This window comes from Ambystoma mexicanum, chromosome 3p (genome assembly GCF_040938575.1).
Source record: "Ambystoma mexicanum isolate Mex_15411 chromosome 3p, UKY_AmexF1_1, whole genome shotgun sequence".
Taxonomy (NCBI): domain Eukaryota; kingdom Metazoa; phylum Chordata; class Amphibia; order Caudata; family Ambystomatidae; genus Ambystoma; species Ambystoma mexicanum.
Window position 1 is genome coordinate 524,972,942 of NC_090925.1, and position 27,413 is coordinate 525,000,354.

The 27,413-nt window shown below is 47.2% G+C and overlaps 1 protein-coding gene across 1 annotated transcript in view; it reads right to left on the reverse strand.

The window, feature by feature from the left end:
- Window positions 1-435: 435 nt before the first annotated feature.
- Window positions 436-27,413, reverse strand: part of ACOT8 (acyl-CoA thioesterase 8) — a 268,843-nt gene continuing 241,865 nt past the window's right edge. The window contains exon 6 of the mRNA XM_069651229.1: window positions 436-992. Within this exon, the coding sequence (XP_069507330.1) occupies window positions 874-992 (119 nt within the window). The 3' untranslated portion in view covers window positions 436-873. The remainder of the gene's footprint in view (window positions 993-27,413) is intronic.

Consider the following 27,413-nt stretch of genomic DNA (forward strand, 5'->3'; position numbering starts at 1 on the left):
GTGGGGAAGAAGAAAGATGTGATGCCCTATGGGAGAGCAGGGAAGGCTATATTGTTGCTTATGGGTGTGACTACTGCTGCTCTTCTCTTGAGTGTTTGGTTTATGGAGAGGTCCGATTTCTGACCATGAATGAGTTATATGATTTAGAAAGATGTATTTTTCGCCTATGTGACATGTTTTGCCTCTTTCGTTTATTTCAATAAAACATATATTTTTGAAAAACAGCACTATACATCTCCGCCCATCCCGGTGATTTAAAAGCAAGAAATCGTAGTGTAGGGGACGAATCCAGTTTCCGTGGCGTTCCAGTTTAGACCCAGAGCTTGTAGCCAAGAATCCGTTTATAAAGAACTTACTTGTAGCCGCAGGACGGTTGCAATTGTAGCTGTAAAACGGTAAGACCTCACATTGTAGCAGAAGGAAAACAGCCCAGCATCCTAGAAATATATTAGCTTTTTAATTAACAACATACATTTACAAAGCATGGTAAGGGATTGAGGTTCTCCCATCGGCAACAACATAGGTCTGGAATCTGGTTTTGAGGAAGAGTCTTGGACACCTGCAAGATGTCAGAGAGCAGCACTTGGCATCCCCAGGACGTAGTGCTGCCACTTCATGTCACACTGCAGATAGTGTCCGCATAAAACCTCTGCAAGCATCTGATCCGTTCTTCTCCTTGGGTTGTACAGACATATATGTACTGCTCCATTTGAACTAGTATGAAAATGATGGCTTAAATCAAAGTCTCTTCAACAAAAGTGAACGCGCTTTCAGGATGCTGTGGATTACGAAAAGCTGGCTTGTTAACCACAGAGTTCAATTGCAGCACATTAACACCAGCATCATAGCCACATAGCGTTTCATCCCTCGGAATCATAGTTTAGCCTTTGGCTGTACATCCTTTACTCTGAACACCCCTTCCTGTGCACATGTGACAGCGAGGATACCATCCCTTCGCCAGAGACGTCCTTGAACTAGTCCACGGCTACCACCTGCAAATCAGGAAATACAAAAGGTTCAGAGGCGTTAACTGTGAAAGAAACATTTCAATGAACATCACCGTAGGGTGCCTGTAACCTCTGGGTCCAATGATCTCCCTCCTGTCAGGAGTAGTTCTTTCCCTATCATCTATAACCTTATGATGCTGTTCCAAAAATGGTTTCAGAAAAAAAGGTAATATACAAATATTCTGATGAATAATGAAGTTGAAACAATTACAAATATTTGAAATTAAATTAAACCATGTTGAAACTGTTAATAGAAATATACACATTTATATTTTTAAAAAGAATACTATTTTTTTTATCTTGGACACAACATGTGTAAATCATTATAACATCCATTTAAAAACAGTACCACTCTTTCCCACATTGGGTAACCCAGATTAAACCCCAGGAAAAAAATGTATCTATATACATTTTTGCAACTGTTTGCCCTTAGGGAAAATATGTAAAAGCATTGTTGAAAGGCTTAACAACATTGACAAGGATGAGCTGAAAAGCAGCCAGGATCAAGTGTTCAGACAGAACAAGAAACAGAGCAATAACAAGTTACTAACAGAACTTTGACACGAGCTAAGACAGATATCAATGGACTAGCCATTACAAAAAGATTTATATTTGAGTATCTGATACAGAATATCATCAATAGCAGAAACAAATACGCTTTGGAAAAGGGCCCTCCGAGGTGTGAAATGCATGTTGGCTCAGATCTCAGATTAGCTAGAAATATTACAAAACTGAATATCAACAGATATAATATTAAACAAGACTAACAGAAATATGACTAATTGATTTCTGTTAGCTATAAAGAGTACATTATGATAGTTGAGGTTCCCTAGCCCTTAGGTTGAACACGTGACATATGTTTGGTGGTTCTGTTCGAACAATAACTCTCCCCTATTAGGAGTATTGTAAATCCTAAATAGCAGTGAGCAGCTATTACTACTTGTGAGTAATGTCTAACCCAACACGAGTGAGCATCAGTAGCCAAATACTGTTTCTCTTGTATTTTAAATATATATTATATATTATGCAGTTGCGGTCAAGTCCATACTATGGCGTTAGAAACCCGTGCGACGGGCGATGCCGGGAGTAACAGCCCAGCAGCCCGAGCGAAGCCTGTGTAACGGGTTACTAATGACATTAGCATTCCTGGGTGCCAATCCGGTAACCAGGGGCGCTGATAGCGGTGTCTTTTCTATGAATGAACAGGACGCCTCGCGGCAACCCGTTCATTCATAAAAAGACTGTGTAGAGATGGCCGCCACAGAGCTGGAAACGGAGCCCCTCTTCAATTTCCATGGCAGCAGGAAGAAGGAAGTCTGAGCAGCAGCAGTGGGCTGCCGCCGCCACAGCCATCAGGTAAGTGGGAGTGGGACGGGAAAGTTATGTTAAGGCAAGGGAGGGTGGGGGGAAAGATGGCAGGGCGGGGGAAGAAACCACTAGGTTGCTCGATATGCATGCATGGATAGTGGAATTCCGCCAGTGATCCGACCAATATGATTGACTGTGCCCCCGCCCACAGTGCTAATTAAGGTTACAGAACACTTTACACAGGAACATGAAAAAACGTTTTCCTCTGTGAATGTTGTCTTTGTCATGAAAGATCATCAAATTTAACATACAACTGATCCAGCCAGACTAGAGTGCTCACAGCAAATTTGGCAGCTACATCATCATTATCTTCATGCCCAAATTCATAGATGAACAAACATTTTCTGCATTGAAATTTGTATGGAGTTTAAAGAAAATCAAGGTTTTTCCTTGCTTATCTCAAAATTGTCCACTTTTTTCCGAGATAGTTTGCACACACTTAGGCTATACCCAGAAGTAAAAGAAAATTGGAAAACGATAGAGCCGAACTCTAAACATTAACTTTTTAAACAAGTGTTCTATCCGTACATGAACAGTAGGTGCAGAGAGGTCAGCCAAGTGTGAAATAATTCTGCAGAACAAACAAAAACACATGAATCCCTCAACCCACATACACGCACACATGGTTAGTCATGCATCATAGGGACCAAACAAAATGGGGAACATACCATCCAACAAACAAACATTCATGACATGACCACACTTGCACAACACCACCCCCTAATGAGTCATGTTTATAAGGGTCTGATGTAACAAACGAATGGACACACACAAAATGTAGTCCTGGGTTTTTTGCACTGACCGACAGCCCTTTTGATCCTGCCCCCAGGCTAGGGAGGGCGGGAGGGTGGAGGTTGGTTTCAGTGGTACCTGAGGGCTAGCCCACCTGGAAAGTACCTGCAGCGACACAAATATGTCAGCAGCACAAACAGGAGATAGGCTACGACCTGAGATCCTATACTCAACATGGTGCATCCAACAACACGGCTGAAAATCTGCAAGGAACTAGCCAATCCCTCTGCAGTCTCCACCATGCCTCTTCCCTCTCTGGCCCTCTGCACTGCATTTCCCCTTCCTCCCTCCCATCTCCCTGCCACCCCTGGCCTCCCATCCTCCCTCTGCCTTCCTCTCCATTCACATCGGACAAGGTCTCTAGGGTTGTCCGCTCTACGAGGGTCTCCTCCAAACAGTTCCCCCGCTGCTCTTCCAGAACTATTAAGGACAACATCGGTTCCCTCGCACCTGCACTTGCTGATTTCTAAAATCACTCTCTTGCTGCTGGGTCTTTCCATTCTTCCCTGAAACACTCTCTTGTGTGCCCCCTCCTAAAAAAGCCTTCTGCATACTCCTCATGTCTGGCCAACTATCGCCCCATCTCTACCACCCCCTTCATTGAGAAACTCCTGGAGAAATTGGTCGTCCCATAACTGACTCAGCATACTGAGCTGGTTGGTTGCCTACATGACCATCAATCTGGATTCCGAACATCCATAGGTAAGGCGACTGCTCTCCTGAACACCTGTGAAGAACTGCTTGCATATCTGAACTCTAACTCTCCTGCTATTCTTATTCTACTTGATCTCTCCTCTGCATTTGATACGGTCAACCATTCCATCTTCATAAAAAGACTCATTAATACCCTTGGTATCTCAGAGCGGGCACAGGACTGGCTGACCTCCTTCCTCACTGACCATCCCCCCCAGGTTATCTTGGGCTCTTTCTCTTCTACCACCTCTATCTCTACCTGTGGCGTTCCCCAAGGCTCCAACCTCTCACCCTGGCTCTTTAACATCCTTCTCACTCCACTTACTCACCTCATTTCTACTTTCTCTCCCCACTTCCAGTGTTATGTTGATGACACCCACCTCTTCTTCAAACTTCCATCTGACCCTCTAGCTACTTCCTCTACCATTCCTGACTGCCTTTCTGATATCCAGTCCTAGTGTGCTTCTAACAATCGCTGCCTCAATGCCAGCAAAACTGAGGTGCTTCCTATCAGGATTCCTGTTCATACCTTCCTCCCTTCTCTCTGGCCACCCTCTATGGGCTTGCCCCCACCTCCTTCATATGAAATCAGAAACCTCCGAGTCATCTTCAACTCCTCTCTTTGTTTCCCCCCCTCACATCATGGACCTTGCCAAGAAGGCCCATTTCCAACTCAAACTCCTCAGAGGCTCCTTCCTTTACTCACCTTTCCCCAGAAGCTCAATGTCTCTAGAGCCCTGGTACTCACCAAGCTGGGCTACTGCAACAGCTTTTTCCTCAATCTACCCACTTCCTCTATCCGCCCATCCAGCTTATCCCGAATTGGGCTGCAACACTTATCCTTGGCCTCAAGCCAGGGACCATATCTCTCCAGCCCTAACATCTCTTCTCTACTGGCTCCGGGTTGCTGCAAGGATCAAATTCAAATCTTTCTGCATCATCCACAAGGCTGTCTGGGGCCAGGGACCATGCTATTTACAATCTGCTCTCACCAAATACTCTCCCTCCAGGTCCTTACGTTCCTCTAGCTTCAACTCTCTGTGTGTCAAGCTCTTCTCTAAGCAGCGTGCTGGAGGCCGATCTCTTTCCATGGCTGGCTCCCTCCTGTGGAACAGCCGCCCCTCCCTCTCAGTCTTGAGCCGGATTTCCTCAAATTCCAGAAGCACCTCAAGTCTTTCCTCTTCACCTCCTCCTTCCCCCTCCCCCTTTCCCCGTCCCATGCTAAACCCCTCAGTCACTTAGATTGGGGGTCTTGGCCCTTCTGTGTCCTCCGGGGTCATGGCCGTCCTCCCAATTGCCTGCAACTCCCCCCTCTGCTCCCAGCACTTGCCCTTGGGCACCCACAGGCCTGTGTCCCCTCACAGGACTGCACTTTTACTGGCACCAGGCAACTTACTCCCTGGCACTTACCCCAGCTCCCCTACTCAGGAATCTCCCCTACTCAGGAATCCCCCTCCCTCCCCTGCCCCTTCTCTCACTCTGCACTTGCACAATCCGAATGCTCACAAGGCCTACTAGGACCACCTCTATCCTGCTCATTATTGTATTCTATTGCCTTTGTCCCATGGTCCCTCCCTTGCCCCCCTGTGGGCGCTTTGAAACACAATTTCGTGATGTACAAGCGCCTTACAAATGCACAATAAATAAGTAAATAATGACACACACAAGAACCACAAGTCACCAGGGTATGCGTAGCCCCAAGAGGGTGAACTCTATTAACAAATCATCAATGTAATGCCTACTAACATTTATTTTGAACTCGCTTACTCCTTATATCTCTAATCCCAAATCCACCTTCCCCAGAGGACCCTCCAAGCCAGCCAAGTTCACCTCAAAGTTGTCGCATAAAGGATCCCCTGACGTGGACATGCCACACAGGACCTCCATACCTGGTTATGGGACCCCCCCATACAACCTCTCTGCTTAACTATGGGGGTCCTGCATATTGAGCTAGAGGAAAGCCCTGAGAGATAATGCAACCATCTAAGAGGACTAATTCCTGGACCCAACCCTACTCCCCACAACCAGGTCCTTTAGTTTCCTCCTATTAACCCCTCACTTATCTCTAAAGCATACATTACCCTTTAAAACAGTTCTCACATGTATATATAGTTACATAGGTGTGGCTGCTGCAGTCAACCACGCTAAAATGGCATAGTCCCTGGGCTCTGCCGGCTTCTTCTACAGTACCTTGTATTCCACAGTGCAGGGCCAGCCCAAACACTGCTGCTCCCACCAGGCAAGCCCACCCTGGGTGCTGTCCTCTCTTTCCTAGCAACACCTCATACACAGATGGCACGCCTTTGGCACCAACATTGGCTCGAGATATTGTTTCCTTTATAGTGGCACCCTGTGTCCGTGTGGGACACTGCACACAGTTTCCGCTGCTGCCCAGGGAATATGCTTTCCTAGCAGCGCCCTGTGCCCAAATGGCACTGCAGTCACAATCGTGGCTCGCCCATGCTTATCCACTCCCTTCTGGGAGAAAAGGAGTGGATCCTCAAACTCCGCTGCACGAGTCCTTGTCATGCATCTCCGGTGAGAGGTTTTGTGATGTGCGTGCCTTACTTCCTCTGTGGCGGCACACGTCATGGTTTGTGAACCTGCATGGTTGAGTAATTTCCTCTGTGGTGGTGCATGCTTAGATAGTTTCTTCCATCATGGTGCACGTTGTGATTTAGAGGCAGCCAGCATTCGCTTTTAATTACATAAGGCAAGCTCCTTGCGGCAAGCAACATCGAGTGAGTCCCTCGCTAGTCCCCATCCAAAATCCACCTGCCTGGGTGGGGACTCCCACAGACAGTGACATCACACCCCTTCGGTGCTCTCCAGACACAGCAGACGGGGACTCAAGGCACCTGCTCCAATTTACCAGGGGTTTGAGGCCACAGCTCCCCAAGGAGTATGATATGATATGATATAACATGTATAACGCGCCTATACACAAGTGTTTCAAGGCGCAACGAGGTAAGGGAGGCGAGAAAAGAGGGAAGGCAGAGACAATGATCTTACTAGGCCAGGTGAAATTGAGATCGCGCAAGTGTGGTGGAAGGGGTAAAGTGCAGGTGGAGTGGGCAGTGCAGTGCATAGGATAAACTGTAAAATAAATAAAGACACTAAGGTGCGGCCAGCTGGTGGCAAGGGTAAGTGCAGACATCAGGTGTCTGCTCGTAGGGGGCTGTAGGGATACAGAAACAGTCCCTGAGTGCAAGGGTTGCCAGGGGGGCAGTGCAGGTGTGCAACTGGCGGGGAGGGGACCTGGGCCCGAGATCAGAGGGTTGCCAGGTAACCAGTGTAGTTTCAGGTTCAGCCAGGATATCAGCAGGGGAGAGGAGGAAAGAAAGCAGAAGCAAAGAGGAAGGTCTTGAGGTGCTTCTGGAACTGGAGACGGTTCTCCTCAAGTTTCTGAGAGGCAGGGAGGCTGTTCCAGAGGGAGGCTCCAGCAGAAGAAAGATTTACCACCAACTCGTTACTTGGAGAAGCGACTGACCCTGAGTGAGTTGGAGGCAGATGAGCGAAGAGCTTGAGAAGGAAGATATTTAGGTAGAGAGAGTTGAAGGTATTGAGGCCCCAGGCCACAGTATGTCTTGTGGACAATGCAGAGGGTTTTTAACTTAATCCTTGCTGGCACTGGAAGACAGTGCATAGAATTCAGTCCTGGAGAGATACGATCCCTGTGCTTGAGGCCAAGGAAAAGTCTCACAGTATCAGTATACCCTCTTCCTCACTTTCTTTTAACTGTCTTTCCACCATCTTTCTTTTCCCTCTACAGTCCTTCGAAGGAGAGACCTGCTCATTGTTTTCAGTCCTAGAAGGTTTGAGGTGTGCCCCGCAGGGAGGAAACCTTAGTACAGACAGGTAAGTAAAGCCCAACGCACACTAATAAATAAAGTTTAATAAACCCTCCAGTGTGTCTTGTGAGCTTATTTGTATTGCTAACCTCCCTTCTTCCCTTATGATGGTTACTACAATTATGCCTCCATTTATATGTAACCGTCTAACCAGGTGCCATTTGGGCCAGTGGTTGCACAAAAAGAAAAAAGAAGAAAGGCATTTATTGGTACACCACTGCACCACAAACACAAGAGCAGAACAGATCCCAAAAGCATACCCCACTAAAAACAAAACTCAACATGCAACTATTACCAAGCGGAACATGCAGACACCCCTGCGTACCCTGGGTACGACCCACCACATAGCACTTGCAGAATCGGATTCCAATGATATACTCCAAAACTACCACTGTGGAAAACTTCATACATTTACTGAACAATCCAAGGAGCCATCTAATGTAATGCGGGGCATTAAAACAAATGGAAACCCAAGCTGTTTTGATTAGTCAAACCTCTGACAAGACACACTAAGACATCACACACACAGAAACATTCAATCAAAACCTTAGACAGAAAATATCCCTGACTCTGCTGACAAAATCCAAAAACGCTTCTCTTACATTAAAGTCATTGATTCTCTGGAACACCTGCTCGATCTGTAACAAGTCTCACTCGACTTGCGACCTATGTTTTCGGCTTAATCTGCAATTTCTCTGACTGAAATATGGCTGACTTCACACACCCCTTTATATACAGCCTAGGCGTAAGGCGCTATATAAATAGCAAATAAAAAACAAACACTTCGATGCATGCCTCTCTTACTATTCCTTCCACAAAATGTTCGCAGTCACCATGCCCCACTGGCTGCTGTGGTGGTACTGGTATTCTTTTTCATTCTTCCTGGATTCTGTCTGCTCCCCTTTCTAACCTCCCCTTCTTTCGAATACCATCTTTATTCATTCTCCGAACCACATACTGTTACTTTTCTTATCTACCACCCTCCTGGCTCTACTCTCTTCTTCCTTTGAATTCTCCCTTTTTCTCCTTGGCGACTTCACCTTCATCTTTCCTCCACTATCAGTCATCCCCTTTATCCCTCTTCTTGAATCCTATTTGCTTTTCCTGCTGCCTACTCTTCTCTCCTATGTTTCTGGCTCATCACTTGATTTAATGTCTTCCGCTCGCTCATCTGTCCTTTGTCTGTTCACATCCAATGTACTCCTCTGACCACTCACTGTTATCTTTTTCTTTTTCCCTCCCTCTCACTACTACTTCCCCCTCCCTCAACTACTTCCTCTCGTCGCGACCTTCACTCTTTTTCCCATACCTCCACTCTTCCCTCTTTTCCTGTTTTTTCTTCTTTTCCCATTGACACAGCATCTTCTGCTCTTCAAACCTCCCTTCTTCTACTCTTGACCTACTCTACCCTTCCACCCCTTTCTGCCCTTCTCGCAAGCCTTCAATCGGAGGGAGGAAAGTGTCTGGGGAAAACCTGTGCACCCCCGACATGTCTTTGCTATCTGTTCTTCATGCTTTCTATGATACATCTCTTTTGACTGCTAAAACACAATTTTTCCTCTCTTACTTCCTCTCTCACATGTCACCCTTGTCCCCTTTTCCAAGTTATTAACAAGTTGCTCTGTCCAACTGCTTCGGATTCTTCCATCTCGTCTTCTCGCTCTTCCTCCGACTTCTCTGTCTTCTTTGTTTCCAAGGTCTCCACTCTGCGCTCATCAATTGATGAATTACCCTCAGAACCTATACCCTCATTTGTATCAGCTCATCCTACACTCCGTTCTACTCCACTATAATTTTCCCCTCTCACTGACTTAGACACAGCTTCTTTAGTCTCCCGTGCCTACCCCATTGCCTCGCTTCTTGATCCTTTGACCACTCTCCTGATTCCTGCTGTTTAACCTCTGAGTATTCCTTTCCCAATGTCTCTCTGCAATCTATTGCCCTCCTCTGCCACCTTTCCCTCCCCCTTCGAGCATGCTCTACTTATTCCTACCCTGAAAAAGCATTCTTTGAATCCCTCATTTCCATCTAATTATCGCTCGATCTCACTTCTTCCCCTGACCCAATCTGGTTTCTGCCCTGCTCACTCAACTGAAACTGTTCTCCATATATCAAATTCACTCCTCTCTGCATGTCACTTTAAATACTCATCTATTCGCATTCTTCTTGACCCGACAGCTGCCTTTGTGGTGGTTGACCAGCCAATTTCACTTTCCTCACTAGGTCTGTCTTCTTCCATCATTCAATAGTTTTGATGTTATCTTTACAATGTTCCTTCCCTGTATCCTGAGCACACCTCCCATCCACAGCATCTTCAATACAGTGTCCCTCAAAATCCGGTGCTGGGTGCTTTACTCTTCTCTGTCTACGCCATTCCTCTATTCTCGATCATTGAATCATTTAATCTTTCTTGTCATCTCTATGCAGATGATTCACAAATCTTTTTCTCCTTCTCAACACTTTCTGATTCTCCTCATGCCTCTGTCTCATCCTGCCTCTCTGCTGTTCAATCTTGGATGCATTCCCACTTTCTTCATACTAATCCCTCGAAAATGGGGATCCTCTATTCGCCCCCCCCCCCCCCCCGATTCCCCCACTCCCTTCTGACCTCTCCCTGGTATCTGTTCCCCCCGGAACCCTCTTCTACCTTTCTGGTCTTCTGCCCACAATATTGGAGTCATTTTGTACCCATCACTTTCCATTGCCTCTCAAATCCCCCATGGAAGCCCACAAAGCCCTATGCAAATGAACTGCCAAAACCTACAAAACAGCCATCATTCAAGCCATCAAACCCCATATAAACTATTTTCAGCACTATAAACTATTTCTTAAATAAAGAACATCCACACATAAATGCCATGCACGATACCTTGCACGTTAAATGCAAAGCATAATACATGTATGAAACATACATGCAGAATAAAAAGAATGTATAACAAACAACAATGAACAATTTCAAAAGCATTCATAGGTTTCGTCCAAAAAGACCGAATCCAAAAGACCTACCCAACTAAAAGTTCTAAAATAGCTACTACCAAATGTTCTACTTACCAAAAGGGTAAGTAGAACATAAAAAGGGCTGTGGGGGTTCCCGATCACAGACGTGAAAGGGAACAGGCATCGCAGGGACAATGCAAGATGGAATGTAAGGTAAGTAGGGGTTGGGGGTGTTGGTAGGGATGTGTTTAGGGGTGTGGTTGGGGGTGTGGGTAGGGTTTTGGGCAAGGCAAGTCAGTAATGTTCAGGGGTGAAAAGACCGAAGATTATTTCAAAAGAATAATCTTCTGTCTTTTCTCCCTCAAACATTTCTGATTAGGTCTTTCAACCCAAACTCATTCACATACATAATATGAAGACAGCCATCATAAAAGCATCGGGAACAAACATTTAAAAAATCACCATGCATGCAAACAACCCTCAAATATAAATACAGTTCAACATGCAAAAAGCACTCTTATACCCCTTCACACACACAAGATATATGACCAAAAGCTATCAAATCCACCAAACTAATTAAAAAAAAACAGCAAAATTAAAAAAGAGTAGTCAAACTACTAACCAATGTAAATAGCACCAGCCAATTAAAAAAACCCACAAAATAAATGTTTAGAATATGCATCTAAAACATACTGTGCATGTGCAAAAACATGCATACAGACTCCACAAAATCAAGTAAACACTGAACAAAACAATAAGTGCAAAAGAAAAGAAATATACAAAGTATCCACAGTGCCCACACTCCCAACAAATTATCCATGTAGTTAATCAGCCTATTTTATCAACATGTTTCTGTTCTGCGAGTAATGTTTGAACATTATTCAAGCGAGTAGCTTTAAAACTATTAAGTCTGTAGGAAATGATGGTTTCTTAATGCACTTATAAAGGATATATTCTTCTCCGTTACCTGGGAGGAACAGCAGTCAACAACAAGAGGTAGGATTCCTTGCAATGTTCAAGATTTAATCAAAGAAAAGAAAAATGCTTTACAGTCAGGATTAATTGGGTTGTTCAAAACAAGGAAAATGTGAACGTTGTATGATCAAAGGTACACAAGAATCAAGGGACTGATTACACAATTGAATACAACTTGGTTTGTAATGAGCAATCAAGAACTACAAGTAAACTAAATAACCTAATACACAATGAAATAAATCAAACCGTTCCAGCAGGAATGGTACTGGTTTACACCGACAACCACATCGACAAAATGACAGAACAGGAAGTGCCACCGTCACCAACCATGTGACATGGAAAACAAATGAACAAGTACTTAAGTATGGTTTTTTGTTGAAACTGGAAGGGAGGGAGAACAACTTTATTAGGGGAATCGAGACCACTGGACAGGTGGAGGATATAGAACCCCCAGAAATTCCTAAAGCTAGTAACGCCCCTTCCCCTCCCCAATACTTACTTTTGTAATCTTTTATTTGGCTAATAAGCCATAAAAGAACATCTTCACATTACATCAATACATTACATTCTGTTTAAAAAGAAAGGAAAAAAAAATAATATATGAAAGTAGTCAGTATCTTTCAGTTCGTCCTGATCTTAAAACAAGTCGTGTATTACAATCTAATAAAACCATATCTTGAGGGGGGGGGAAGAGATTCAGATTACATATATCATATCATTTAGAACTTGCAGCCCCCCAATAGAATGGATAGAGGTCATTGGTATGCCTGGGAGAGATCATAAAAACATCTCACATTTTGGCAATCAAAACGCAGTACTAATAAAACTAGACCTTAAGGGGGAGAGATTCTATTTTCATATTGTACATTTTAGAAGCCTCCCTTGAAACAGGATACGGTTCATCAGTGTTCCCAAAGGGGTCATAGAAACAGCATTTGACATTTTCAGCCACAAAACCCAAGCCCTGTGTATACATTTTGATACTTTATAGACCGTTCCCGGGTCCTCAGTTGTCTTGCATAACTCCATTGCTTCGGTCACTGTGTTTATCTCATGTTGTATCATTATGGATTTAAGGTATAACTTTTGCAGTCCCAATACAGGAAGAGGAGGGAGAACCAACTATCATAGAAGGCTTTCCATATAGCTTGGAGGAATTTGAAACATCCATCTCCTTTGGGAAGAGTTGAGCCCTAAGAAGTTCCCCAAATCAATTAATCCCTTTTTTTCTAAGGGAATCACCAGACTGAACAGCTATTAACATTTGTGCCACAACCCCTAGTCAAGGACAACAAATGTCATTCATGTAGAGGAATAAGACATGCCACGAGGAACTGCCCTTTACATTTTAGATCTTCACCCCTTAAGTAAAATCTCAAAACCTCCCAAGATGCATATGCAAAAAGTCCTCAGATACCATTTTCTACTATCCTCCATGCCCAAACATCAGCTAAGAATGCAGATTCCGGAAAAGAGGAATCACATTTTTCTCTTCACAAGTAGAAGAATAGAAACAAAATTAAAAACACTCGTCTATGAGGGGAACCACACCATTTATAGAATACTCTCCATCCTTCAAGGGAAAAGAGTGTGGGCCCAATTAGATCGTGGAAGCAAGGCATGTCTATAAGACCAGAGCCAATTCCCTGGGACTGGAAAGAAACAAAAAGGGAAGATGTCCTTTTGAATCCATGGCCATGTCAAAACGTACCACTCTGTACAAATACCAGCTACCATCCTAGGGAAGATGTGGATCACAGTGGCAGTAATTACTAAACTACCTGCACAATTAATCATCAGTAGTAATGTACCTCCATTCCACCAATGGGTGTCCCTCGTTTCCCAAATAGACCTCAAAATAAAATACCAAATGAGAGAGAGATCAAGAGTAATGAAAATAAAAGGGGAACAACTTAGAGAAGAACTGTTTAACACCTGGCAAATGGAGGGCTTTAAAGTAAAATCCCTGATTCGGGTTTGGGAGGGAGTTGAAAAAGAAATGTCCCATCAAGGCTCCGGGGATGAAACACCAACACTAAATCTAGATAGGGAAGGCATCTCTAGGAGGGGAAGGGTATGTGACGATTCACCAGATCTTGTCACTTTTCCCCAGGGGGGCCCATTCCTATGAGGCTACAGAGGTGAGGCTACTACCAAACACCCCAACCCCCACTGGTGGTAATATGCAGGAGGACCTAATAGGGAGGGGCTTCCCTCCTAGGGAAAAGTCTGCCCACCTGGGGAAAAAACCTCCCTACAACCCTGCCACAAAACCACCTACCCTCATGGTCACCCTTTTCTCCCACCATTGAAAGTGGAACCATGTGTTATTTTAAAGCCATGACTGTGACAAATGTAGATCATACTGGGAAGGAGAAGAACATGAGAAGCCATATGCAAAATCAGCCAAGTACTGCAACGAGGTGGCTCATTGGAGGCATGAAGAGTGTCAAAGAGACTTTCCAAGATGGTGTTGATGGTACACGAGAAAGGAGTCACCAATATAAAGAAGAAAGCAAGAATGGACTAGAGAGCTGTCATCGCAGAAGGACCAGAGATGCTGTTCCTCTGGGCAGAGGCCAGAAAGAAGGGAATAGTTTCTTACCTGTAACTCCATTTCTCCAACATTGGTATCTTTCATGGATTCACATGCTTAGAATATTCCCCGTCGTCAGACTGGGACCCCTCGGTACACATATATAGCCTTTTCCTATAGGAAAACGTCCGACACTTTTGTGTCCTATCTACGTCCTTTTAGGACCCGCCTACGCATGCTCCGTAGGCCGTCCCAGTATAAGAGGCCCGCCCCCGCGGCCCCCCTCCGGATTTCGGCCCCTCCAAAGTAGGAAGGGTTAAACTTATCAATCAAATACATTGCATTCCGCAATCAAATACATTGCATTCCGGGAGGTTGGCGGGCGCATGTGAATCCATGAAAGATACCAATGCTGAAGAAATGGAGTTACAGGTAAGAAACTATTCCCTTCTCCAGCATTGGATCTTTCATGGATTCACATGCTTATAATAGATTGTATAGCAGTAACACTTGAGACGGCGGTGAGAATGTAATGTAATATACCCTCACCATACTACACAATGCATATGTACAGTAGGAATAAGTTAACTCATATAACCTTACCCACATAAAGTATACTGTCATCAAAAAGGTAGAAAACAGATTCTCCACAGCGTGGAGCTTACCTTACTGAAACAGATGGCGCAGGACAGCTCTTCCCATCTGCACCTCGTCCGCATGCTGCCTGGCAAGGCAGTAGTGGCGGGTAAACGTGTGGGGCACTGACCATGCCGCAGCTTGGCATATGTCCGTCAGCGGAATTCCTGCCCATAAAGCTGCTGAGGAGGACATCGATCTTGTAGAATGGGCTCTAGGATGTCCTTGCAGTGGCCTTCCGGCCTTAGAGTGACAAAATGCAATCGTCGATGAGACCCATCGAGCCAATCCCTGTTTAGAGATTGCTTTTCCTCTCGTCGACGGACCATATGCGATGAACAGTTGTCGAGTAGACCTGAGTTCCTGTGTACGATGTAGGTAAAATTTCAGAGCCCTCTTAACGTCCAGGGTATGAAGAGCTTTTTCTGCTGCCGATGATGGTGTGGCGAAGAAAGTAGGGAGAACAATGGACGAGTGTTTGTGATACACTGTCGGAACTTTTGGGACGAATGTAGGATTAGTTGCCAGGACCACTTTGGCCTTAAAGAATCTTAGGTATGGCGGGTCTACGACCAGTGCTTGCAGTTCCGAGATTCTCCTAGCTGATGTGATAGCAATCAAGAATGCCAACTTCCACGAAATGAATTTTATGTCAGACGTGGCCATAGGCTCAAAAGGCGGTTTCATTAAGCCTGCCAACACTGTGTTGAGACTCCAAGTTGGGGGGAAACTGTCATGATCTCTGCTTCCAAAAGATCAGGACTTGCCCAACTCCCTTGGAAGCAGACCCATAACCCCGGTTCCGAGTGCCAGCCAGTCCCAATTGGGACCTTTTGGACCCTGTCCTGGCGCCAGTGGCACCAGGCTCATAAAGATGCCCAGTCCCAGCGCTGGAAGCGCCGGGCTCATAATGCTTGGGTGGACTTACCTGCAGCAGACCATGCTGCTTACTTACCTGGCAGTTGAACCCCTAATCCTCTTCTGTTTGGGACTACTTTTCCTGTTGGGTGGGGCAGGAGCCACTCCCTAGGTTCAGAACACTGGAACTCTTCTGGAAAGCAGGAACTCTTTTCTTACCTAGGCGTGGCTGTGGAAGGAGTCACCTAAGCACTACAGGAGGCTATTTAAACCACACCCGATGGATGAATCTTGCTTTGTGTTATTCTGCATTCTCTGCAGCAGAACGCTCATCGTGTCTTCTGCTTCTGATCCTGGGCCTAAGGGAACAAAGGCTTACCATCCTGGAATCCAGTCTTCAGCAGCACCTGTAAAGACAAAGAAAGAACAGGTTAGCACTACGGTCTTCAGTGGCAGCGCATCTCTTACCTGGTCCATCGGCTGTCACCAACGCCTCGCGCTGCATTCCGGCATCTGAAAGACAAAGGCTTACCTACTCTTCGCATGCTCCGGAGGTCTTCGCACTGCATTCCGGCATCTGAAAGACAAAAGCTTACCAGCTCTTCGCACGCTCCGGAGGCCTTCGGCGCTGCATCCCGCATCTGAAAGACAAAAGAAGGTGCGTTTAAAGACATTGGGCAACTTTATTACTCACGTGCCATTACTCCTTCCCACACCGAATCCAGTGGGTATTCCAGCACCCTTCAGCTTCTCTAAAGCTCCGAACTTGTACCTGCAAGATAAAAGGGACAGTTAGTGCGCATCGTGAAGCAGGCTACAAGCGCTTACTTACGTGCTTCCAGGCGCTTCTATTCCTCACGCGGGTTCGATCCTCAACTCTCATCAGCCCGCCATCCGCCATCGCCGGAACCCTGCAAAACAAGAGATATCATTACAAAAGACTTTTAAGACATTTGAAGTGCCCAGAACTTACCGTTCGTGCAGTTAACGACGGACAGCAGTCCTCTGAGGTCAAGAGGCCTGCACCCTTATCCAGTGAAGAAACTGGATAAATAGAGGAGACGACTGCCTCTTCCTCGTGAACCTCGAGATGGCCGCCAGGTGCACCTTTATCGATGTGAAGGATAACCCCCTCTCCGCCAAGAGGAGCAGGTAAGGTAGAACTTGTTCCGGCGTCACCAACAACGGTTGTAGGCCTTGTTGTCCTCTACACCATTCACAGAACCTCCACCACTTATAGGAGTAAGATTTGTTTGTAGAAGGGGCTCGAGCTGCCTGCAGAATTTTTTGACAATCCTCCGAAACGTCTAAAGCACCGAACTCCGAAAAGTCAGGAGCCAGGCTGTAAGGTTGAGACTGTCTGGGTCGTGATGCCACACCGTGCCTTTGTCCCGGGATAGTAGGTTCGGGACTCTCGGAAACGCTATGGGATGTTCCAGCGACAGGTGAAGCAGGTCGGAGAACCACGGTTGCCTTGGCCAGTATGGTGTCACTAGAATTACCCGGCAATTGTATCTGCGTATCCACTGTATTGTCCTCCGTATGAGGGGGAACAGGGGAAAAGCATAAAGGAACATGTCCGTCCATGGGAAGGAGAATGCCTCCCCCATGGAACCCTCTTGAGGCCATCTGCTTGCGAATTGCTCGCATTTCTTGTTGTCTTTGGTCGCAAAGGCGTCCAGAGGGGGGTGACCCCATTTCTCGAACACTTTCATCAGGTGAACTGTGTCCATTTCCCACTCGTGTATCTGGGCCATGCTTCTGCTGAGGGAGTCTGCTTGGGAGTTCCTCACTCCTGGGAGGTGGTGAGCCACGATGGAAATTTCGTGCTTTAATGCCCAATGCCATGTTTTCTGGGCTTCTATGGAAAGAGTTCTTGATCGCGTCCCTCCTTGTTTCCTCAGATAAAACATGGCCGTTGTATTGTCGGTCAGTACTCGTACTCGAGAACCCTTGATGTGTGGTAGGAATGCCTTCAAGGCCCATCGTACTGCTCTGAGCTCTAACACGTTTATGTGTAGGAGTGACTCCGTTGGAGACCAGCGACCTTGCGTTTGGAGAGCACCCATGTGAGCTCCCCATCCGGTTAGGGACGCATCCGTGACTATGGTTCGCTGAAACTCCGGCTCCTGTAGGGGTACACCGTTGTTCAGATTATGGAAACTCTGCCACCACTGAAGGGTCCGAAGCAGCTTGTCGTCGTCGATGGTTATCTTGTCTGACCACGATCCTTGAGCCTGCGTCCATCGGTCCGCGAGGAATTCCTGGACTGGCCTCATGAATAGGCGACAGTTTTCCACCAGATGGATGCAGGATGCCATGGCCCCTAGGACCGAAACGTATTTTCTCACTGAGAGCCTGGTGTTTCGCCGTAGTCGGTTCGCTTGCTGATTGAGTCTTGAGAGTCTGTCGAGGGAAGGTTTCACTAGCCCTAACTGGGTCTCGAACTGTGCCCCCAGGAATACCAGCGTTCTCGACGGCCGCAGAGAGGATTTTTCGAAGTTTATGGCGAATCCCAGCTGTTGTAGAAGCTGCATGGTGGCTTGTAAACTTGTGTTGGTCGACGCTGGGGAGGATCCCCTTACCAGCCAGTCGTCGAGGTATGGGTATACATGGTGGCCTTGCTTCCTTAGCCAGGCCGCTACTGGAGCCAGGCATTTCGTGAACGTTCTGGGGGAGGTCTTGAGCCCAAAGGGAAGAACCGTGAACTGGTAGTGAGTCCGCCCTATTACAAATCTCAGGAATTTCCTGTGTTTCCGACACATTGGAATATAGAAGTACGCTGTCATGATGCCTACCTCCAAGGAGCCAGGTCCGACCCAGCAACCCCAGAGGCATCATTTCCTCCAGGGGAGTGCCAGCGGGCCCAAGCTGGGGCCCTTTGGACGCAGTCCTGGCGCCTTAGGCGCCAGGCTCATAAAGCTAGACATGTGTTCAAGTGTTTTAATGTGCACTTACCTGATGCAGACCATGCTGCCACATCCAGGCCCTCTTGAGGCCTGAATGAAACTACTTTACCTGTGGGACTACTTTCCACCCGGGTGTGGTCGGGGAAGGATACATACCTGATTGGTGGAAGGATACACACTTGGAACTTCTTCCAAAGCTATTTAAACCACACCCGATCAGCAACTCACGCTTCGCGTTGTTCTGCTCCTCGCAGCTGGACGCTCACCGTGTCGGCTCCTGCATCTGGACCTCAGCCACGCCTGTCAGTATCCTGGGTCACCTGAAAAGGGAGACAAAGGACCTTACCTGCTAAATCAGCACCACAGAGACATCACACCGACGATCCTGAAAAGGAAGACATCATTTTTAAAAGCATTTCGCTACGATCGCTGCAGCGCTGCATTTCACTCACCTATCCTGGGCGCCACCATCTTCAGCAGCGATCATCCGTATCCACAGCCACTTCCCAGAGCCTAGAGAGAAAAAGACAAGAACAAGGTGAGAGAAGGTAGGGAATAGGAAAAGCTCAGTTTCCTTCTAAGACTTACCTGTTGGGTCATTCCCATTTCCTTTCGGGTCTTGCCGCTTCCAGGCATTTTCCGGACCCCGGCCCCTATGGGGAAAAAAGACAAAGACATTGAATGAGCGAATGCAAAGACATTACCCGAGCGCTCATCCAGAACTTACCTGTCATTTACTGGAACTGCACGTTTCACTTCGGGTCGGCGCCATATCTCCGGCATTCCGAACCCCGGCCCCTAAGGGGAAAAAGACAATGAACATTATTATTAAGCTTGGACTTTTGAACTTGCAACAGAATTTTTACAGAGCCTTACCTGAATAGTCAAGCTTACCTGAACTCCCATCAATCCTCAATCCAGTGAAGTAACTGGGTTTCAACGCGCCCCTGCAACAGAAGCAGGATGGAGAGCTCATCCTTCCTGACCCTAAGATGAGGCTTTGCGGGGAATCGTGGAGGGGTATCGTGGAGGGTTGGAAGAGAGTGGGAGGCTTGAGCATAACTCAGTCAGTAGGTAATACTCCCTTTTCACGCACAGGGGAATATTCCTGGGAGGCAGAGAAGCCAGAGTAGAGGGGCCCTTCCTGTCCATCTTCAGAGTCCTGCGCTTCACCATTGAAGAAGCATCAGCACTCGAAGCCAGACCTGCGCCTCCGTGGGAATCAGGTGAGCGTTACAGACGCGTCCTGTAAATCCAGGAACGCTAGAAAATCCCCCTCTTGAACGGCGCGGATCACTTCCTGCAGAGTGAGCATCTTGAATTTTAGGCTCTTTAAAGACTTGTTGAGATCGCGCAAGTCTAAAATGGGACGCCATTTGCCGTTCGGCTTTTTTACGACGAAATATCTTGAGTAGACTCCTTGACCTCTCTGTGATGTTGGAACTAATTCTATCACGCCCTTTGCTAACATGAGTGTTACCTCTTGTTGCAGTATCTTCAGATGGGAATGAGCGGTGAACGCAGGTGGAATGTGCGGAGGGCTGTGTTTGAATTGTAGAGAGTGTCCGTTTCTTATAGTGTCCAGCACCCATTGATCCGTCGTTATTCGTTCCCATTCGTCGACATATGCTGACACTCTTCCCCCCAGAATGGTGTGTTGTATGTCACTGCTGATCTTTATTTTGCTTGTCTCTCGACGACGACGGATATGATGGTCTTTTCCTGGAAGTCTGGAAGTTCCGGCGTCGGTTTGCCGTTTGGGAAGCACGTCTGTATCCCTGGGAGGGGTAAGCCGATCTGCCAAAGGATCTGTCTCCAGACGCAGAGAATCTTGAATTATCTGAAGCCCCTCTAAAGGGACGAAAAGACTTGTAGCTTCGGCCACTCTGGAGGGCACCTAATGAACGTGCCATGTCCGAGTCCTCTTTCATTCCCTTTAGGGCTTCGTCCACCTTCTCACCGAAAAGAAGGTCTCCCTCAAAGGGCATATCTAAAACTTTGTATTGTACCTCTGGCATGAAGTAGGTACACTTAAGCCATGACTGTCGTCGTAATACGACCCCATTATTGACTTGCTTGAAGCCTGACTCAGCGAGGTCCACCGCAATGTTTATTGCGTGATTTGAGGCTTCCTCACTCTCTCGGACAAGTAACATCGCTGCCTTCCTATGCTCTTCCGGAAGATGATCAAGCAACGGAGCTAGCCTGTGCCACATCTCCCTATCGTATCTGGCTACAATCGCCAGAGAGTTTGCGGCCTTTACTGTGGTTGCTCCCACGAATAGCACTTTTTTGCCAAAGGCATCCTGGCGTCTCGCTTCGTTTTCAGGCGGAGTCGTGCACTTGTGCTGGGCCTTCGCCTTCCTCGCCGCTGCCGCCGACACCACCGAGTCTGGCGTTGGTTGGGAGGATAAACACTTGGGGGTAGACTCTGGAGCCTTAAACTTTTTCTCGAGGCGTCCTTTCACTGCCGGCTCTGAAAAAGGGTAACGCATTGTCTGCAACCCCTCCTTCCACACGTGGTCTAGTATTGGTATTGAGAACACAGCCTCCTTCTCTTACCCATGTGGTCGAACAAAAAACAGTCCTTTTTCTGTTCTTCCTGGGACAAACCAAATTCTTTGCATGCCTTCTCCATCATAGAATGGAATGACGCAATGTCATCCGGAGGGGACGGGTGAGCTGGGCTTCTAGGGGTTTCCAACTCCACCTCTGACTCCCAGGTTGGATCCCTGGAGGGGGATGATGAGATATCCGACATGGCTCCCCTGTCAGACTCCGAATCTGGCAGCTCACCTTCCTCTTGTGCCAGTGCTGAGATTGGCGTGCGTAGGTGCGTCGGTGGACGGGACGGGCCCGGCTCGTCGATGGGTGACTGTGGCAGGTTTGCCTGAGGTAGTCTCTGGTCCAACGACTGTAGCAAGGACTGAAGCGTGGACAGAATTTCCAACGACAAAACAGATTGAGGATTGAGAAGAGGGGCAGATACCGGTATACCGGATCCCCTTGTCGACGACTTGTCAGCCACTCGTAGCCCTAGGTCTGCTGGGCCAGCTATTCTCTCGTTCTCGTCCTCCGAGGACAGCGACACAGCCTGTTCTTGCAGTAAAGTATCCGGGGGGAATCGGATCAAAAACTTCAGGCCTCCAGGCCTCCTGTAGAACCCCCGTCGACGAGGCCATCGTAGCCGACGTTGTCGGTGGGACGGTGGATGCCACCTGCGTAAGTGGCAGGGTGGAGGCCGATGACTGGACCGCCGTCGACGACGGTGACTTAGCAGGTGGTTTAGGCGGTCCCCCCTTTTCCACACTTGGCCTGCTTTTACTCGACTCTCAACTCGTGGTCGATCTATGATGATCGCCCAAGGAGGATTTCCTTTCCTTTTCATGCTTTTTTGATGAAGAGGATTTCTTTGACGAGGAGTCTCTAGCTTAGTGACTCCCAGATGACTCTTTTTCCGTCGGTCGAGATTTCTTCGCCGGTGGTTCCGACGAGGTAGCGCGGCGTGATGTTTTCGCCGATTGTGTGGAGCCTACCTCCGAAGGGGGGTATGCCCCCGCTCCATCATTCAGCCATGCCACCAGTCGTCAACTCCGGTCTTTGAGGGTTTTTTGAGAAAACCCTTTGCATATGTCGCAGTTAGCCGCCGAATGATGAGGGTGGAGGCAATATATACAATCCATATGTCCGCCCCCCTCGTAAACTTTTTTCAAGCCGCACGTCACGCATGGACGGAACAGCGCTTTTCCTGACATGGAGGACATTTTCTCTAACTCAAACTCCAGGAATACAACCTTGTACAAAATAGTAAGACAATGCGAGGAGATCCCACTACTTTGGAGACGGTTGAAATCTGAAGGGGATCCGCGGGGGCGGGCCTCTTATACTGGGCCGCCCTACGGAGCATGCGTAGGCGGGTCCTAAAAGGACGTAGATAGGACACAAAAGTGTCGGAAGTTTTCCTATAGGAAAAGGCTATATATGTGTACCGACGGGTCCCAGTCTGACGACGGGGAATATTCTATGCATGTGAATCCATGAAAGATCCAATGCTGGAGAATGGGACGCTGCTACAACGCCACAAAAGTCGGCTGGTAGCCGACCCGACAGAAGGAAGAATCAATCAAGGTGGTGGTGAGACCGCGCAGAAAGGTGGACTGTGAGGTCTGGAAACAGTGCCTTCAGACCAGCTGGAGCCTGCCATGGAGAGGCGCAGTTCTTGTAAATGCAGACAAAGGAACCTGTAACTCTGGAAAGAACCAAAGCTGTCTCCCAACAAAGAGCAAGGTAATGGAAACGGCATGAAGACCGGGGGCGGTCTGTAAGGAAGGCATGGTATCAAACAGTGAAGACAGACACAAGTGATCACAGTTCAACGGTGTTTATAGAACTTCAATGGGTTGGTTGAATGCCTATCTACCCTAAATATAAGGATGGAAGCAAGCTAGGACCATCAAATAATAACATTCCTAGTCAAGTCTGTCAAAATAAAAGGGCCTATACTAATACACCTATTGTGAATCCTGACTTCTAAAAGTGTGTGGGACAACTGCGTATGCTAAAAAAAAAGTGTTCAATAAACAATATGTTAGGACGGTTGAGCAGTTGGCTTCGCTTCCCCATGTTTTCAGCACATTTGAGCTTTGCACACACTGTGGCTTCTCTGCCTCTTTTCCAATAACAGTCTCTTACTGCAGAGGGCCTGTCTAAAAACAAATATCAAGTTCCACTCTTATCAGGATTTTCACAAGCATGTGCAAACAGGGTTCACCTAGATTCAGAATTCAAATTAGGGCAAAAATGCATGTGCAAACAGGATTCACCTAGATTAAGAATTCAAATTAGGGCAAAAATGCATGTGCAAACAGGGTTCACCTAGATTCAGAATTCAAATCAGGGCAAAAATGCATGTGCAAACAGGGTTCACCTTTTAAACAGTTCCTTGCAGCAATGTGAGTAACAATCTGACAGAATAAACAGCACAACAATGGTTGCAATGAAGGTTTGACCAAAACACTGGTGATCTGCTTACCCTAATATATGAGTATGCAAGAACAAGATGTTACAAGTGGGTCCCAGGAGGAGCAGGGGCTCTGGCACTCGGCACTTTCCGGCTCCTGACAGGCTCACGACAGGAGGAAGCTATAGGCAGTGTGCCTTAGGTGGTGGGCCGGTTTAAGGGCCTACCGGCTTGCTATTGGCCGGGAAATAGGGACTCCAGGCCAATCAGGATGCAGATCTGAGCCTGGTGTGTTTCCTCGAGTGGAAACTACTGACAAAGGTTGCGGGGGGCCATTTTTAAATGGCTATAATCCTTGTGGTAGTCAATGGCTGCAATTGCACTCCGGAGTACTGGAGGCAAGCCTGGTGAAAAACTAGTGGCATTAAGCACACATTGTGTGTGCCGGCGAATTATGGAGGGGCTCCAGGTATTTAAAATTGACTTTTCCAAAAGGTGCAGTGGACATCAGGGGGCTGTGGCATGAGGCAGATGGCCTACCTTGAGATGGGGACAAGCCTCCAGGCTGAGCACTGCTCCTGCAGTGGTGGAAGGGAGCTCCGGCTGGGGTGAGGCAGCAGATGTGAGAAGGGTTTTGCTTAAACAGTCGCAGAACCACTTTGATTCATTCATACAATGTTCTGATCAATTTTCTACTTTCGTTTCTACCCCTTCTTGGTGGTATACCTTACAGAGACCTTCGATTGAGGGCATTCACAGTGCCGGACCACCCTGTCAATGTTATTGTATCTTTTTTTCTCAAGTTCAAATATTCATCAGTCGTTTAGCTTTACTTGCTTCTTTCATCACGCGCGTTTAACAATGTTCATTCCAGCACTCGTTATATAATGTTGCCGCTTGCAACCTTGACTGCAACACAGACTGGTCTTGCATCGGTCTCCCCAACTCATTGGCTGCGTTGATCTCTCTGATGCTTCTTTGTTCTTGAAGCCAAGGACGATACTACGGCGGCTGCTACTCTCCCCGCCTTGTCCGGTTACACAGGAGGGCCTATTATATCCGACTCAGAATGCAGGATTCTTCAGTCTGGTTTCCTGGCCTTACGCTTTCTAACTTGAAGGTTTCTTGAAAGTAGCGGTTTTGTCGAAAAAGGTCAAAGGTATTTTCCTCCTTGTGAACCCTTATTGGTTTGCTGTCTTTCTCCCCTCATTCAGCTGCCAACTCGCAACTGCAGTTCCTCAGTGTGCTTTGCCTCGCTCAAAGTGTGCTCCCTTGCTCCGCCTTTTATCCATGTGGGGAAGTTTAATGGAAGTCAGGTGTGAGAGACTGTCAGTAATTGCCTGACTTCGCCTGACCAAAGTAGCAGGACATGTCAGGTACACTGCTTGGGTGTGAGTCCGTTTACTCCCAGAGCGGGCTGTCTTTGTGGAAGTGTTTGTGAAGGGAAATGGGGGAGTAAAGTTCCCACGTATCCTACCTGGTAGGATGGGGTAAAGGTGTTGTAGGGGGAGTGATACCGTGTCTCGCCATCCTGTGTCCCACTTCCCGAAGACCCCTCACCCAGGTGATCTTCCCGCACTGGTCCATCCCGAGGGTCTGGATACAAAGGCGATGGCCATGCCCTGGCCACCTGAAAGAGCGATCCACAGGGACTAGTGGGTGAGACATCTTCTGGTTTCTCACATACCCTTGCCCTATGTGATGCAGCTGAATCTGTTTCACAGAGAAAATGGGAAAGGAAATCGACGTTCCCCTGGTCTTTGCCTTTTCGGTGTTCCACAGTGAAACAGTAGGGCCGCAGGTCTAAGGACCATTGCATGACTCAAGGGTTAGAATCCTTTTGTTGGCTTATTAGTTTAGCTTATTTGCTTATATAGTGCACCTAACCCGGGGTATCTGGGCGCTTTTTGCGTATGAAAACAAAAGTTACATGCATGTGGTACAATACTCATATTACAGACATATAGGTAATTCGACACACAGAAAGAGAGGTAGGCGGTTATCTTGTGTTACATATCAAGATAGCTGGCCTTGCCTGGAATGAGAGTTAAGTGTGGAAATAGAGAGGTTGCAAAAACGAGGACTAGAGTGGCAGGCGCCTAGTAATAAATATCTAGGTACAGATACTCGGGTAAGCAGGAGAGGTGTGCTACAGCATTTGTGGTCCTTAATTAAGTTGGGAGACGAGCCACGTTTTTACCATGTTTCTAAAGGACCAGAAATAAGGTTCGGCTGCTGAAGGTAGAGAATTCCAAGCTTTGGCAGCTGGTACTGGGAAGCTGAACGTACCCACTTTTTGTAGTTAGAATTTTGGGATATTGAGGAAGTGAGAGTAGATAGATCGGGTAGGTCTGCTGGATTGCTCTCTGGAGAATTTGTCAACCAGGTATTTTGGGGGCCGAGTTTGAGAGGCATTTGGGGTGTGATCATTGAAGTTCTGAATGTGATCCTGTCTTGGATTGGGAGCCAACTGGTGCTACGTCTAGTTTGTGAGATGTGGTTGGACCAGGGAATGTTTTAGGCAGTTCTGAGAGCATTGGTCTGTAGCACTTGTAGCTTTTTCAGGTTACGCTTACTGGTCTAAGTATAGGGTATTACAGTAGTACAGTTTCGAGAGTAAGCGAGCTCTAGCCAGAGTGATACAGCTATTAGTGGACAAGAAAGGCCTATATGCATTAATGAGTTTAGAGTTTTATGTCGTTGCTGATGCTGTTGCATTGACTTGTCTGTAGAACGAGATGGTGGAGTCCAAGTATACTCCTAACGTTTTGACATCATTGGATATTTTGATGTTGTTCCCATCAATGTTGAAAGAATTATATTGGGAGTCTAGGTTGTTAAGTCATGATCTGGAGCCAATAAGTAATATCACAGTCTTCTCGTCATTGATGCATAGGCCATGATTGGCCATTCATGCCCGAATTCTGAGGTAGGTCCCGCTCAGTAGTTTGGAATCTTTACCCAGCAGGCCTCCCTCACTCAGGAAGTGCATACCAATGTGAGAGGCGACACCCAAGGCATGCTGCAATCTCCAGGACCTCCCACAGTGGGCTGCTTCCTCTAAACCATTTCCTTCCCATCATGCCGGGCTAACTGCCCTGGACCCAGGGGTACTGCCTCTTTGCCGCAGCCATCCAATGCAGTTTGGCTATGCAGACATTTTTCGTGGGGATGGCTAGTTGGACTCTGAAGGTTCGGGGTCCACAAACAAGCTCACTCTGCCTTACCTGGCACATCCGACTTATGCACATACCGGGTACAGGACGGTGAATCGTGTCCTTCTCTCTTTTCTTTATTCTTTCTGACATTTAAGCACATTACAAGAACGTAGGGCCTCCCCCGGCCTACCAATTACGATGCGACTTGGCCAGGCAGCGTCAGCACATTCAGACCTCGCATGTTTGGGTGGGGCGACTCCCAATTGGCTGTCGCCATTACACATCCTCGGCGTGCCTTCAGCCTACTACAGATGTGCGGATGGCCGCCCACTACGCAACTGCAGTTTCCCTGGTTACTTGTGCACAGGACGAGAAGGTGCTACGTTTCATGCAGCATTGCAAGCTCGCCCCATTCGTTGTGCGGCTCCTCTGTCAGTCGTGCAGAACGACACAGCGTCCAGCGCCCTGCAACGTGGTGAGCCTGTTCCATTCGTTTGGCTGTCAGCTCTATCCCAAACCGACTTCGGCAACATCCAGAAGATTGGTATCCTGATTAACTATGTATTCGGGACATGCACTCTAAGGTACACAACTAGATACCGTTCTTCACCCTGTAGACATTTGAAAACTGATAGGATAAAGCATCATCGGGGACAGCTATGACTAATACTAGACCGTCTCCTCTCTCTCTTCCTCCTTTCATTATTTTCCCCGTCCTTCCCTTCGCTATCTC